The sequence below is a fragment of the Lagenorhynchus albirostris genome, chromosome 6 (assembly GCF_949774975.1).
Source record: "Lagenorhynchus albirostris chromosome 6, mLagAlb1.1, whole genome shotgun sequence".
Lineage (NCBI taxonomy): Eukaryota > Metazoa > Chordata > Mammalia > Artiodactyla > Delphinidae > Lagenorhynchus > Lagenorhynchus albirostris.
In genome coordinates this window covers 21,400,140-21,417,100 of record NC_083100.1, presented here as the reverse complement: position 1 = coordinate 21,417,100, position 16,961 = coordinate 21,400,140, and the positions used below count along the sequence as shown (strand labels likewise).

General features: G+C 45.0%; 1 protein-coding gene across 2 annotated transcripts in view; it reads right to left on the bottom strand.

Moving 5' to 3' along the window:
• The window catches only part of MREG (melanoregulin), a 66,569-nt gene that overhangs the window by 32,052 nt on the left and 17,556 nt on the right, over window positions 1-16,961 (bottom strand). For both annotated transcript variants that reach the window (XR_009541073.1, XM_060152162.1), the window contains exon 2: window positions 10,417-10,573. Coding sequence is in view for 1 of the 2 variants with exons in the window: in XM_060152162.1 (XP_060008145.1) it covers window positions 10,417-10,573 (157 nt within the window). In the remaining variant the exon portion in view is untranslated. The remainder of the gene's footprint in view (window positions 1-10,416; window positions 10,574-16,961) is intronic.

Genomic DNA, 16,961 nt, shown 5'->3' with positions numbered 1-16,961 from the left:
TGACCTAAGATAGTTGTGAAACTGAAAGTGGGTCCTTATTTTGATGAAACCAGAAATTCTAACTTAATGGCAATAGAAATCAGTTCGTCCTCCTATTGAATTGAGAGGCAGGGGATGTAGGAAGAACAGAAAAGAGTTTTCCACATTGTTGACCCTAAATTAACATCAAGACTAAAAAATATTAGACTCTCAGGGATACAGAGAACTGAAAACACTCATTACAAACCAAGCCTGCCTAATTGAACATTAGACACATTGTTTTTAATAAAATTAACCAATAAATAGACACATCAGGCAGAATTTGAACTTTTGTTGAAACAAATCCTGTATATAAAATAGCACAGATACATTTGAAAAATCAATCACACACTGTTGTTTTCTAAAGAAGGAAATAAGTTGGAAAGTGCCTTTTTTTTTTCTATAGAGTTCTTTTACCACATGATTATTCCTGCTCACATTTAAAATAAAGGACAAAGAAAATCATTCAGTTATCTGCCCTAAATCCTCAGATCCTTCTAGCTTTCCTTCTCTACCCCAAAGGGAAGGCATCGAACCCTGAATCAGAAGCCCATTTCTGGACACTATCAAGAAGAAACCTCTTCGGGTCTCTCTCTCACTGTCTTTTTTTTTTTTTGCGGTATGCGGGCCTCTCACTGTTGTGGCCTCTCCCGTTGCAGAGCACAGTCTCCGGACGCGCAGGCCCAGCGGCCATGGCTCATGGGCCCAGCCACTCTGCAGCATGTGGGATCTTCCCGGACCGGGGCACAAACCCGCGTCCCCTGCATCGGCAGGCGGACTCTCAACCACTGCGCCACCAGGGAAGCCCCTCTCACTGTCTTTTAAATAAATAACTCATCAACATCAAAAGACTGCTGTGGAAATCCAGGCAATGCATGGAGGAGGCACCCTGACTCTATGACAGGCAGGCATTTCTGATGACCTCACTTGTTCTAGAAAAAGCCAAAACTATCACTGGGTAGGTCACTGGAGGCTTAACTTGGTATTAATCCCTGTGTTTCAAATTTACAACTAGTCAACTATAATTTAAAAAAAATACAACTCTTGAGGCAGCTTTACGGTTTCTGTTTCTTCTCAGGCCCAACTGGTTTATGCAAGTTGCAAAAAAAACGAATGGAGAGATAGAATTCCTTATCAGTGAATTATCCTGCATATGCGCGCCAATAAACATGTGGTCTGCCTTCTGGAAATCCACCATCACAAGCACAATAACTCAGAAAACCCAGAGGTGCAGCAACCTGTTACTGCAACAGTGAAGTTCTAGTAATGGAAAGAGATGGCCAGCTCCCTGCCCTTCTCCTACAGGCATGGCATCTTCCTGGAGGTCCCCAGTGCGTTGTACACCCTCTCTGTCACTGACCTGTCAGTACTCCCAAGGTGTACTATCTACTATCTTTCTGGGGCTCCAGGGGAAGAGGGCCAATGAGGACAGAACCTAAAGAGCAGTAAAAGAACCAGGGCCTGGCCATTACATTTTAGTATATGGATGCTTGGAAAAAACAGAATAGAATTCAGGTACAAAGAGCTCCCCCAGTTTTCTGACCTATTTCCCTTCCATGGACAGGCAGCTCAGAGGGAGGCTCTGTCAAGATATCAGCCTCTTCCGGGTTTACATCCCTAAGGCTGATATTCAGTGGTGGTGACTGGCCCACAGTTTCAACTGTCTCTACTCCATGTGGATGTGAAAACTGATCAATATGAAGTCATCAGCTGTTTTATTGATCAGTTTAGAGGTTAAGAAAGGTGATCTTAATAACAAGTGTTGGTGAGGATGTGGATAAATTAGAACTCTCATGCCTTGATGTTGGGAATGTAAAATGGTGCAGACATTGTGGAAAACAGTATGGCGGTTCCTCAAAAAATTAAACATAGAATTACCATATGATCCAGCAATGCCACTTCTGGGTATATACCCAAAAGAATTTAAATCAGGGACTCAAACAAATATTTGTACACCCACGTTCAGAGCAGCATTGCTCACATAGGCCAAAAGTTGGAAGCAACCCATGTGCCTGGTGACAGAAGAATGAATAAACAAAATGTGGTTTATACATACAATAGAATATTATTCAGCTTTAAAAAGGAAAGAAATTCTAACACATGCTACAACATGGATGAACCTTGAGGACATTTTGCTAAGTGAAGTGAGCCAGTCACAGAAAGACAAATATCGGGCTTCCCTGGTGGCGCAGTGGTTGAGAGTCCGCCTGCCGATGCAGGGGACACGGGTTCGTGCCCCAGTCCGGGAGGATCCCACATGCCGCGGAGCGGCTGGGCCCGTGAGCCATGGCCACTGAGCCTGTGCGTCCAGAACCTGTGCTCCGCAACGGGAGAGGCCACAACAGTGAGAGGCCCGCATACCGCAAAAAAAAAAAAAAAAAGACAAATATCGTATGATTCCATTAATATGCAGTACCTAAAGTAGTCTAATTCACAGACAGAAAGTAGAAAGGTGGTTTCCAGGGACTGGGGGAAGGGGTTATAGGGAGTTACTGTTTAATGGGTATGGAGTTTCAGTTTGGGAAAATGAAAAGTCCTGGAGATGGATGGTGGTGATGACTGCCCAACAATGTGAATGTACTTAATGCCACTGAACTGCCACTACAACATGGATAAAATGCCAAATTTTATGTTATTTATATTTTACCACAATTTTTTAAAAAGGTGATCATATATCCAGGCTTGTCTAGGGCAGCCCCAATTTATATCTTTGGCCTGCACTACTCCATATGAGCACCCCCCTTTCTTCTTAGTTAAGACCTTGTGACTGTGTCCCAAACTGGACAATAAAGAGTATGATCTCCCCGAGTTTAAATGACTGTTCAGTGTCATCTCAGGACATGGCAGAGCTATGACTCTCACCCGCAACTGTCTCATTCCAAAAGGCATGTTTTTCAGCACCTCACATGCTACTGAATATCTAATGATTTTCCCCTTGCCTGCATCGTTTTCTAATATTTGTTGTCTCAACTCTGTTGGCTTACACAGAGCTTTGATGCGCTACCTACTCGGTAAGAAACATGGATTACCTTAATGTTAATATCCAAAAATACTTAGATATTTTTTTAACGTTGAGGGTGGGCAAAGAATAGAAAAGAACCTCACAGACAGACAAACAATGTCTTCCGGTGGAGTCCAATAGATTTTTGTACCCAGAATGGTGCCCAAGGCGTTAAAAATTCCCAAGCAGCATCACCTAGAGGATGTTACACGCACTGCCCAATACAGGTTGATACTAAATAGATACTAAAGTCGTCCACTCGGTGATTCAGTCGGTGCAGGGTGAGTAATGGTTGACAAATACACAGACCAGAGCCGCTGCTCGGCAGGAAGTTAACACCCATTTGGTAACTTTGTCTTTGACCAAAAAGATTCCACTGAGACTCTTTCTAAGCTCAATAGAGACACGGGGGCAGCGTTTCCCATCATACAGGCTTCCAGGTCATACAGACTGAACTACGATCCCAATTCCCCCACTCCAACACCCTGGACAGAGGACCAAAAGCCTCTGATCTTATGTGTCACAATCCCTCTTTCACAGGGGTACTGTGAGGCTTCAGTTCTTGCCTGGAACACACGCATTAAGCCGCATGCTACTGCTGAGAACCCAACATAATCCTCCATAAGTATTATTACCCAGAACACAGAGGGTAAGACGGCTTGACTCTCAGATCCTAACGAGTGTTTTTATTCTCTCCCCCTCTAACCCAAACAGTCACTAACAAAGTCAAATAAAGAATGGTTGCATTCAACAATCTGGATCATCTGGACCCCAAACAAAAAGGCCTTTTGAGAAGCCCAGAATGATCTAGAGAATTGCTTCAATTTTCCACTGTTACTTTGCTCCTTCACGCTTGGCGTAAAACTTGCAGTTCTATCGCCAACCATGGCCAGTGTTCACCCACTTACAGAGAAGTCAGATGGCCTGACCAGAGCGAGCCTCGTCCAGCGAGTGGAGACTTGCTAAGACGGAGCCGTGCAGAGCCCAACCGGAACATCCCACCTCCAAGCGCTGCAGAGCGATGTGGCTGGTACCCGCGCTCTCTCCCACCACCTCACATCCTCCAACCAAACATTCCAGTTAACTCTGTTTTACCCTTTGCTTTAGTACCAGGGATATGACAGGCTAAGCCTATAATCCAGACATTGCAAACAAACCCCTGGGAACTTCTGCTGCTATCTTAAACATTGCATAGGAACTGTTTACAATGCCTGGCAACACTACGCCAGCAGGGAGTCCTGACACACAGGAAGAGCAAACAAATTGTAAACCAGGGACATTTTATGTTTTTGCCTCTATAGTTTTAAAAAATAATAACATGCAGCTGTTCCCAGGGGTTCAGCAGAGGGAGGTTCTCAGGTTTTCACAGCATGGCTTGAGCCACACAAGCATCTGGTGTTCACATGGTTCCTGCCAGTGTATAAATACTGCTTTGCTCAGTGACAGGCGCTCATCATCAGAATGACAAACATTTCCGAGCATGCAATTACTTAATAGCTTTAAAAATAAGCCTAGAATTTCTATCACCGATTATGTCAAACAAACATCACCTATTTTGAACCAGCATAGTCCTTAAAAGTGTTTATGAAAACGATTTGATTTTCAGCACTTACATTCTTAATTTTATTTACTTTTTATTTTTGGCTGCGTTGGGTCTTCATTTCTGCGGGCGGGCTTTCTCTAGTTGCAGCCAGCGGGGGGCTACTCATCGCTGTGGCCTCTCTTCTTGCAGAGCACGGGCTCTAGGCACGCGGGCTTCAGTAGTTGTGGCTCGTGGCCTCTAGAGCACTGGCTCAGTAGTTGTGGCTCACGGGCTTAGTTGCTCCGCGGCAAGTGGGATCTCCCTGGACCAGGGCTCGAACCCGTGTCCCCTGCACTGGCAGGTGGATTCTTAACCACTGTGCCACCAGGGAAGCCCAGTACTTACATTCTTAATCAAAAATGTAAAAGCCTTCTTTAACAGAGTAAAAATCTTGAAGCCATGCACGAACTCCTGAAAGAACTATTACCGAACCTTCAGAAGGGGCACCAAATAACACGTCAGAGAACACTGAACAAAGAGATGAAGGGATGGGGCTTCCCTGGTGGCGCAGTGGTTGGGAGTCCGCCTGCCGATGCAGGGGACGCGGGTTCGTGCCCCAGTCCGGGAAGATCCCACATGCCGCGGAGCGGCTGGGCCCCTGAGCCATGGCCGCTGAGCCTGCGCGTCCAGAGCCTGTGCTCCACAACGGGAGAGGCCACAACAGTGAGAGGCCCACGTACAGCTAAAAAAAAAAACAAAACTGAAACCCTGGGTTGCAGTCTTAACCATCTGTACTCACTGTGTAAATGCATAATTTGGGAAAAGTGTATTATGACTGGGACCACTTCCTGAACTGCAATCACGATCCCCAAACCAAACATAGTTCTTATTCCACCGATGTGAGAGTCCCTTTCATATCATTGGTTTCAAAAAGTCACAGAAATAGGCTTTGGACAGATTCTGTTCATGCATTTTGAAAGCTACATGGGATCACAGACAATATCTAGTCCCCTCTAACAATTTCGATCGTGGTGCTCATTATATATTTTGTCTCTGGATTCATAAAGCCCAGATTCAAATCCTGACTCCATACCTTCAACTGTGTGGCCTTGGACAAGTTGCTTCAAATAGAAATAATAACGGCACCCACCTCACAGTTGTCGTGTAGAGGACTTAATTAATCTATGTCAAGTGGTTGAACAGTGCTTGTCACTGTTTTCACTATTATCTTGGAGGACAAGATCGTTCAATGTGAATAGAATTATTTATACAAAATAAGTAAATAAGGCACAGTGATATTTCATTAACCATTATTAAGCTCCCTAGAACAGAGTGCTATGTGAAGTACAACTACGTTGATGAAAATGAACATAAGGATAATGATGTAGTGACATGATTTTGAGGTTGTTTACTATTTCTTCGGTATGCAGGCCTCTCACTGTTGTGGCCTCTCCCGTTGCGGAGCACAGGCTCCAGACGCGCAGTCTCAGTGGCCATGGCTCACGGGCCCAGCCGCTCCGCGGCATGTGGGATCTTCCCAGACCGGGGCACGAACCCGCGTCCCCTGCATCGGCAGGCGGATTCTCAACCACTGCGCCACCAGGGAAGCCCAATGTTTACTATTTCTTAAACATAAAGTATTTTACAAAGTCAAAGACGAGAGCAAAATTTTTTCACTACTTGGAGATCTGTAAATGCATCAGTTATTCTGCTGACAGTCTTCAAGCTTTTGAAGGCTTGTGTAAATAAAAGTGGATTATATTAGAATTAAATAATGTTATTATTTTATTTTCTGACACTGCAAGTAATTTTAAGTTCATGCCTTTGCTTCATTATTTGCTCTCCTATATGTCTTCTTTTCTGATTTTTTTTTCCAATTTGGGACAACACAGCGAATGTAGCTTTAACTATATTTGCAGCCCTTCCTCCACCAGCTCCAGATTCAGAAAGGGAATGTAGGCAGTGCACACACTGTTTTCAAATTACTCTTCATTTTTCATAGAATTCCAAATATGGACGTTCCTGGGTCTTTCACGCTATTGCTACTCAAGAAAAAACATAATGTTCAGTTCTCCTTAACGCCTTGCTTGAGCTTCTAAATTGTATCATGCAAAAATATCTAGGGTTTCTTGTTCCTTAGTAGGTGGAATTTGTTTTTCCCTCAAAACTAAAATCCTCCGTTTTATTAAAATTTGTACCAATTTTACCCTGCATGAAAAAGAAAATAAGCAATATGAATGTTCAAACTTAAAACAACCCCAGCTTCCCCCTTCTACCTTTTAAATCAATGGTGAGTTCATTTTTCAATCATACTGAACAAAATAACAATAATATCAAGTAGTAGTGGTCCTTATTGTAAATGTTCCTTATATATCAGTAGCCCATAAACGTATTTTGTTTAGCTGACACACTTTTTTAATGTGAGCTATCATTTAAAAATCTGGACATTTTATATGTAAGTTTGGATTTTTAGCTTCTCTTAAAAATCCAAAGTTCTGGCAATTCCATCCTCAGCATGGCAAACAGCTATCTGGAGCTTAGCAGCTGCTCCTCTTAAACACTGAATGAACTCCCAATGCTAGTGAGTTTTGCACCCTGAAGTGTTTTTCCTAGGTTCCCCCAAGAACGAAGCACTGTGACAATTCCAACATTTTAAATACACACATACTCTTTTTTTTTTTTTTTTTTTCCGGTACGTGGTCCTCTCACTGTTGTGGCCTCTCCCGTTGCGGAGCACAGGCTCCGGACGCGCAGGCTCAGTGGCCATGACTCACGGGCCCAGCCGCTCTGCGGCATGTGGGATCCTCCCGGACTGGGGCACGAACCCGCATCCCCTGCATCGGCAGAAGGACCCCCAACCACTGCGCCACCAGGGAAGCCCCACACATACTCTTTGATCCAGCAATTCTACTCCTGAAAAAATAATGGCAGGGCATACAAGTATATATGGATACCCACTGTAGCATTGCTTCTGCTCCTAATAGCAAAAAACCTGAATCAACCTAAATATGAATAGGGACTGGCTGAATAAATGATAGTGAATTCATGCAAGAGAATACAAGAGAGCCCCCAAAACCACTAAGGTAAATCTACACATGTTGAAGTGAAAATATGTCCAAAATATATTATTAAGTGGAAAAAAAGCAGGGTACAGAATGATATGTAATGTATGATCCAATCTGTGGGAAAATGAATAGATATATTAATATCTATATTCTAATATTCTAAGATATATTAATATATGCTTTTTATATGCATTTCAAATTTTTGGAAGAAAATATATGAAACATTTTTTAACCATGTATATATATGATGTATGTATGTATACATACATACCTTAAAATATATATTTTATATATACCTTGTGTATGTATATGTTTTTTTTTTTACACCTGAAAAAAAAAGGAGCACCATGAACGGAGACATTTCACATCATTTCATGTAAAATCATCATCATCACATCTTCATGTTATTGACCTGACGGCCTGTCCTGGTTGCAGAGTTCCTCTAGAGTTAAACTCGACTTCATTTCTTAGGCAAGGAGAAGAAAAAGCCTTTGGGGCGGGATGAATTGGGAGATTGGGATTGACATATATACACTAATATGTATAAAATAGATAGCTAATAAGAACCTGCTGTACAAAAAAATAAAATAAAATTCAAAATAAAATCTCTGGGGATGGGGTCCAGGAAACTTATTTTCAAAGTAATTCTTATATACGCTCAAGTTTGAGAATCACTGTTATAAAAAGTTCCCAAAAATGGGACCTGTAGCCATTTAAAGTAGAGGTAAAGTGTAAGACAGAGACATGATCCGTGCCGCTGAGAAGTTTACCAGTCAAACTATGTACAGAACATTTTTACATCTGGAACTCACTCATTGTACACTACTCCATTAAATATGAATGTGAGGTGCTGTATATATACATGTTACACAGCATTAAATGGCCTAGATGACGAAGTAGTGGTGTACTTGTATTCAGATCAAGAAGAGGTTTTCTCCAACATATTGAGGAAAATATAGGAGAAAAGACATTGCTTCTATGCTTACTTATTTCTTCTGTACCAGAATAATAGAGGATTGAATTTCAGCTAATAAGAAAAAAAAAAAAGAAGAAGAAAAAGCCTTCTGGAAGGCCCTTCACACAGGTCCAAGAGCAGCACAGAAGTGACACGGTGGCTGCTTTGGAAGCCATGCTTATTCAGAGCGCTTTGCAGCTCACGTTGCCTCCTCTACTGCCTTTTCAAAAGTAAAGACAAACAGGGCGGAGAGACAGGAGCTCCTCCAGAGACAGCTGCCAGGCTCAGGGCAAACACCCTTCAAGCCCCTTTCACATCTGGCCTGAGGCCCTGCGGAGACAGAGAAACGTGTGCTATATATATGTATATCACTTCCCTATTGCTGTCACAGCTTTGCACAGAGTGGAGAAAGAAAAGGAAGAAAAGAGAAGAACTAGTTCCATTCTCACCAGCAGAAACCCTAACTGGTCAGCCCAATACAGCAGGGTAAGGATTAGCACTTCCCATTAAAGGGAAAACAAGGTCATGCAAGAATTCCTGTCCATATGCTCAGGAAGGGCAGCCAGGATGGCTATTCCTGGCCTGAGCAGCCTTTATGATGTCCTTTAAATGTTACCAGTGGAGGAGGGGATAGCAGGGGGGAAGCCAGGGGTAGCGCAGTGCATGGCCACTAATATGTTATGCCTCTGACTTAAGCGCTGTGATGGATATCTAGCAGGAGTTGTCCCTACTAGCACTCCACACCCAAGAAAGGATGCTCATCAAAGCCACTGCGGGACTCTCCAGCCTACTCTTGCCCCAGGCCTCAAGAATCAGAGGCAACTGTCATTCCCCGCCTCTCAGCCCACCTCCAACCCCCCAAAGGCATCCCAAGTCACACCAGAATAAAAGGACCGGGACACACGACTCTTCTAAAGTTATCATCTCCTGCTAACGCATGTTTTCGGGGGAAAAACAGTTAACAATTCCCCCGCAATAAACCTGCTCCCATACATACACACTCTGGTGCTTTTCTTCATAGCCTAAGCCTGAGATTTTAAATGTCTCTGTTCTTCTCAATTACTATACGATACAAAGGAAAACATAAAGTGATATCTAATATAGGCATCTACTCAGAACTAACAGATGAACACAGAAGTTAGAAAACTTAGGTTGTATTACTTGGAAAATGATACACATAATATTATATTGTATTATGATAGTACTATAATACTACATTTGGAATAAAGGAGAAAATAAAATATCATCCCTTTTGCTGTTTTCTCTTCATTTATGAAGTTGTCTCCTTCTCAATATTCTGGTGTTCTCATATCAATGACTTTGATTAAAAGTCCACTAAGAGTGGTTTCAAGCCTTATCACAAAAATCACCTCAAATATGGCAGATATGCTGTTTGATCCATAAGCACAATTTAAGAAGATACAAACAGAAAAAACAAAAAAACAATTCAGGCCCCATTAATTCAGAAGTAGTGATGATGCAAAGTACCTCTCAACCTTCAGTCTGAATCTTTAATGGTGGCTTGCTAAACAGTTGGAAAGATTAGAGATGGACTGGTTAAGCCATTTAAGACCATAAAGTATTTTCACGATCTGAACAGCACTGCCTTGCTGTTTCCCTACGGCTGTAATTTGTATCATTAAAGTAACAATTAGAAATCAGTCTTATCTGTGTATTAAACAGGTGTACCAAGACCAGCTAAAATTAGCAACTAGATGCTGCTAAAAGACCTGCCCTACGTTTCACACATCTCATCCTTCATTCTTTTCTCTATTCTAAGCTGGTCTTCTCCGTTATTGCTGTTTTTCACTGGACATTATCACCTGTGCACAGCAAGATCTCAAAAGGTGCTTACCTCTGAATCTTTGGCCTGTTGATTACGAACAACGATCAAATTGTAGAGGATCCTGTCATCGTCTGCCTCTGTGTGGGACACGTCATGAGGCACACTCCACAGATTCTTGTCATCATCCCTCGCCAGCGTGGCTCCAAAGGAAGAATATGGATTATCGCTATGGGATAAAAGAGGGGGTATAAGGGCTTTGTAATATATATTAAATATGATATATACATCATATGTAGCTAATATATAATATAAATTAAAATGTATATAATATAACATATAAATATATATATTCCTAACAAAAGAATCTGAATTGTCTTTAATAATTAAGTATAACACAATAGAACAACAAAGAAATCACTTTAAAAACCACAGCGGGACTTCCCTGGCAGCGTAGTGGTTAAGAATCCTCCTGCCAATGCAGGGGACACAGGTTCGAGCCCTGGTCCAGGAAGATCCCCCATGCCGTGGAGCAACTAAGTCCGTGCGCCACAACTACTCAGCCTGCGCTCTAGAGCCTGCGTGCCACAACTCCTGAAGCCTACGCGCCTAGAGCTCATGCTCTGCAACAAGAGAAGCCACCGCAGTGAGAAGCCCATGTACCGCGATGAAGAGTAGCCCCCGTTCACCGCAACTAGAGAAAGCCCACGCACAGCAATGAAGACCCAGAGCAGCCAAAAATAAATAAATAAATAATAAAAACAACAGAGGACAGATACAACAGGATACCTGGGCAGAGGAAATTTTACTATGTTAAGCGTGAAATTTAGCACAGAGTACCCCAGCAGCTAAGAAAAAAAAAAAAAGAAACAAAGAAATCCAATGGGGAATAGAATTCTCATGATTAAAAGAAGAAAACAATTAACATGAAGAGATGAACTTTTTACTGGCTCTGAATTCAAGGAAATGCAGTTAATGTAGAGTGCAATGGTATGGAGTATCTGTCAAATTCCCTACAACAAGAAAACTAATAAATACGCACATCCAAATACTTTCAATAAACAATATGGGATGTTGCGTAAGGATTTCAGGAGCCCCGTGTTGTATATCTGTCTCATGGTTTACCCTCTATGAGGCAGTATCCATGCTCGGGCTTAGGAGGAGCTGAGTGGCAGAGCATCATCCCTAGGACATGCTTATACACAGACCTGGTAAACTTCCGTGGGACTGGTCAGGTAGGATCATGCAGGTGTTATCCCCATCATCTAATGATATGCATGAGGCACTGACCCCATGTTAATTACAGGGCTCAATAAAATTGTGAGCAACACGGACACGGTCCCTATCCTTGGACCTCACTAGAGGGAAACACAGTAATGAATGATCACGTGACTATATAATTAAAAACTGTGAGAAGTTCTATAAAGGAGGAGTTCAGGGAGCTGTGAGAGCTAGCGAGGGTAGCAACAGGCAGGCATTGTGGAAAAGGGGTGCTTGAGCTCTAAGCTGAAAGACAAGAACAGAGTTCCAAACAAAGGAAATGGCATGTTCAAAGGCCCTGGGGTGGGAGGAAGCAGGATGTATGCATGAGAAGAAGGGGGATGTTGGCTAGTGAGTGAAAAAGAAGCTGAGGAGGCCGTTGGGGCCAGATAGCCCTGGCTTTGTAGGCCGTGTTTTCTAACATTCTTCAGAAATGTGGTCTTTATTCCTAAGAACGAGGTAAGATGAGGAAGGGTTTTAAGCAGGACTGTGATGTGACATGAACAGTATTACATCTTGAAAGATCTTTCTGGCTAAAGTGTGGAGAATGCCACAGAGGGGTGAAGAGTGGACTTGGGGGATTCATTAAGATGCAGCTGAGGTAACTCAGGTGAGACAGGATCGGTATCAAGATCAGAATGACAGCGTGCAGCTGCAGAAAAGTGCATTATCTGGGAGCAGGAGAGGGTAGAAGCCCTCTGGCTTTTCACCTGTGTGGTGAGTGACGCCCTCGTCTGAGGCAGAGCTAGGATGCCCCACGGCCAAGGGGTGGCAAACACATCTGCAGGTGTGACATGAGTGAAGAGCAAATCAGGACAGACAGTGGATACCAGATAAGCAGACAGCACCTGGGAAGGAGGGATGAGAGTAACTGACAGCTGGACTGAAGGTGAATGTTAAGGTTTAAACAAACATGAAATACTCAGAAGTTGGCACTAAGGAGATCTTGCCACTGAAAGCAAAGTCCTGGTCACGAAATTGGGGCTCAGCACAGGAACCCTCCCATCAAGGGAAGGGCTCCAGTGCTTGAGTGATGGGGTACAGGTCAGGCTTGAGAGAGCCAACCACGGCCCACTTGTGAAAACTGGGGAAAAGAGGGGATGGGATCTTGGAACCAAGGCCGGCAGGAGGCCAGCTACCTAAATGGATGCTGGAAAGCGCTTTTTAAATCCCTCTAGCTGAGGTTCAGAAGTGGAGGGTCTGAGACTGGGCAGTGATCGGAGTTATGGAGAAAGAGTGACTTACAGGGAACCAGACACAGCTCGACCACCGTGTTCTCAGAACTGCCGGGTTTTCCCTTAGCCGCCTGGCACCGCAAAGGCTGAAGTACAGAGAGACCCACTCCTCTTAAGAATGATAAGCCAGTGAAAGAGGAGGCGAATGAGGCCTTGGTGCCCACATGGGCTTTAACGAGCACGTCAAACTCATTCATTCATTCATTCAGTTGTTTGTTTATTCAACAAGTGTATACTGGTGCCGGGATGGGTGCTCTGCAGACTCGAAAATAAAGAGCACATTGTCCCTGCTGCTGGTGTGACTATAATGGAAGGAGGTAAGTATTTTTTCTTCTTAAGTGCAAACAGGAAATTGTAGGAACAGGGAAGGAGTGACACATTATGTTTGATGAGAAGGAAGTTCGAGAAAGGTTTCGCGGAGGCGACGACATCTAACCCAGACCTAAGGAGTACACAGTCTTTCCTCAGGAAGAGAAGCATGGGGAAAGGTGTTCCTGGCAGACGGAACACCACCAGCAGTGTATGGAGGCTTAAGGTGCCGGCAGGGCTGGGGAATTCCAAGTGTTCACGCAGGCCCAACCACACAGGCCCAGAGGGAGGGAAGAAAAGGTGATTTGGGGTCAGACTGAGGATCTGCTGGAGTTCAGCCTTTGTTCTGTGAATGGTGACCAGTTATCAAGGTGGTTTTGAGCCTTGTCGGGTCTGGGTTTTACAGAAACAGCCCTGGACAGAGAAGGAACAGAGAGATAGCTTAGGAGGCTGTCACAATCAACTGTCACAAGAGGGTAGGTGTGGCTTTCCTGCCATGTTCTTTGAGTTCCTAGTGTCAGGGGGCCTCAGGACCACTGTTGGGGAGGAGTGGGGCAGGAGATGGGCAGGGCTGCCCGGGCAGAGAGAGAAGGAAGCCGCTCTGTTTAAACCTCATTTGTTAGAGTTACAAGGAAGATTTCTTTGGGGCATAGGAAAGGTGGAGTTCTATTGATAAATAAGTACAGGTTTAATTCTAAACGTTTCAAAATACTGGTTGGGGTGAGAGTGAAGGAGGGTGTGGGCTCGAGAACAAGAGGGGGGAATAGCTGCGAGAGGATGGGTTCCAGCAGCATCACAGACTCTCAGACGTGGCCGCCTGAGACGGTGATGGGTGGCACAGAAGTGGGAGGAGAGGAGTCAGTGCTGACCGTGTGAGGGCGATGCCTTTCCCTGGGACGGCTCGGAGGAAGCCAAGGCCGACCTGCAGGCCTGCAGGACGTGCAGACAGCAATCAGGATCTGGGCTTAGGAGTGAGGACAGGGCGGGAGATCGAGACTTGGGAGAAATGCTCGTGCATTTCCATCACTGCAGAAGCCAGGGGATCAGAGGAAGCGTCTGGAAACAAGCAGGGAGTGACGAAAGGAGCAGGGGTGGAAAGCAGACTGGAGAGACCAGGGGAGCCCAGAGAGAGAGAGAACACTGGGACAAAGACGAGTTCCCAAGAGCAGGCAGCACTGCAGTGTCAGGGCGTGAAGAGTATTAACACCAACTTCTTTTTGCCTAAATAGATTTTGCAGCCAGGGATAAACCACACGGTGCTCTACCCAAGGGCCTCCACGCTCCATCCCTCCTGTCATACAACCATCTGAGGTCAGAAGGATGGATGACGCTACCGCCCTTTGCAGGCAGGAACAAGCCTAACAAGTTGTTTCACTTCTCCCGAGACAGGCAGCCAGAGGACAGTCCCCCACAGCACGAGGTCCTCGATGGGGCGTCTCCAAGCAGCCACGGTCATGAGACTGAATCCAAGTGCTGTGACGGAGATACACCCACAAACGCATGGGCTCGGCAAATTCCCCTGGGGCTTCTCCTCAAGGCATCCAGACCCCGGGGACACAGCTCTCACCAGGAGCTGCAGCCACTGGCTGCTGACACCACAGCACACATCCCTCCTGGGTCCTAAACCTCGAGTGCGTTCCAAAACCGGTATTTTATTTTTCCCTAAGTTTGTTTCATCTGTATGAGTCTTGTCTCTTCATCAAGTTGATACGTTCCTCTAGGGCAGGGATTGTACCCAGTATTTCTTTCACATCCCACATCACCTGGCAGGAGTGGGCACAGAGTAGCTGCTTTAAAAGTATTAAGTATCCAATACTTAAATGGAACAAACTGAGCTGTGATCCCGACGTGCTAAAGGAAACCCCAGACATAGCTCAGTAAAGCTTCCGTAGACCAGGAGGTTTAGACGTTGGCCGGTACCCACCTGAATAATCAGGCATAGACAACATTTGACCAAGAATAAGCTATCTTGGTCCCTATCTACTTGATAACCCACAGTTTCTTTTCATGCTTTGAGAAGACAGCCGCCTCCCTGGTCAGTTGCTCCTACCCTCTCACAACCAATCAATCAATCAATCAATCAATCTCTCTGTCTTCTCTTTTTCTCTCTACTCCCCCCACCACCCCCATACACGTGTCTCCAGCCAATGTTAAACAGTAGCTTCTCATCCTTAACTTACAATTGCTGTAGGAAGGTCAGTGTCGGGCCTGTGTGGATGTCTCCAGACAGGTAGTGCCTCCCCAGCTCCCCCTAATTAGGGGCAGTGCTCCCCTGAAACAGTGTGAGCAATGACTCTCACCCAGGGTGATGCTCTCAAGCTTGGGGTCTAGGCTGCTGTCCTCTGCAGTGCAGCCCCGACTCCGCTTGGCTGCCTACCTCACCTGGACCTCGCTCCCACCACCTTCTTCTCATCCGTCAGAGTTACAAGTCAGGGTTCTTTGGGGGCACAGACATGGTGGGGTTCACTGCTAAATAAATCATTAATAATTTCACCAAAACACCAGTCAAGGTGAAAGTGAATGAGGGAAGGACCTGTCAGACCAGCCTGGCTCCTGGGATCCCTGGTCCCCATTCCTTTTGTCCTGCTCCACCATCCAGTCAAGGCAGCATCCACTTTGTTGGGGTTTTTTTCTTTTTTTTTAAATTTAATTTTATTTATTTATTTTTATACAGCAGGTTCTTACTAGTTATCTATTTTATACATATTGGTGTATATATGTCAATCCCAATCTCCCAATTCATCCCACTACCACCACTGCCCCCCCACCCCTCTTTCCCCCCTTGGTGTCCATACGTTTGTTCTCTATATGTGTGTCTCTATTTTGAAACTTTAGGATGAAGAAGAGACCAGAGCAAAGAAAGGCCTAAAGTAAACAACTAAAGAAGCAGCTTGGGAACCTCTGTGCTCCTGAAACTGTGAAGGACTGTGGGACCTGTGTAAAGAAAGCTCCGTGCAAAGGCCCTGGGGTCTGAGCCCGAAGCCCCGGGGGGACAGAGGAGGGGGAAGAGGGCACTGAATCGGAGCTTCACTTTCCCTCCCTCCCCCATATAATGACCTCTAAAAGGTTCTGAGGAAAGTGAGAGTGGCCGTTTTGCCCCCGGCCACCATCTGCTGATGATAAATATTTTATTAACCTCGGGCATTTGAGAAGCGGCTCTGAAGTTACACACAAGCGAAGCAGAGGCTGCTTTGACTCCCAAAAGGTAGGATAAGCAAAGTCTCAGGTTCCACCCCCAATCCCACCTAGGGCGCTGGACCAAATCACTTGGGAATCTTTTCTTTCAATACCATCTAGGGCTAAAAGGAGACTCCAGGCTTACAAACACTGGACTCCATGCCCGGGGACTGCATGCTAAGTGCCACTCAGCATTACAGCTGCTCACAAGGGCTTCCCGTGAGTCCTCACTACCAGCAAAGGACCGTGTATGAAAGCTTCTGGAAAGCCCCACAAAACACGCACTCACAGGCCGGCTGCTGAGGCCAGTGGTTCCAGTGACTTTACTGCTCTCCCCACAGACAGGCTGGGCGTCAGCCCTCACTGGTCCAAGACTGAAGCTCTGACAGTGAAGAGAGAACATCTCCAGTAAACAGCAAACAAAGGTCTCAAAAAACAGACCCCAGAAGGCTGTTTAGTGCGACCCCCTTGACTACCTAAGGCCTCCTGTCTGATTCCCTACTAGGAACTGGCCTGCCTCTTTGCCCCTGGCTTCTAGACTTTTCCCCTCCTCCTTCTGTGGTGACTTCCTGGTGAAGGGGCAGGAGAAGCGAAGGTCCTTACCCTCTCCTTCTTTTTTTTTTTTTTTGCGGTACG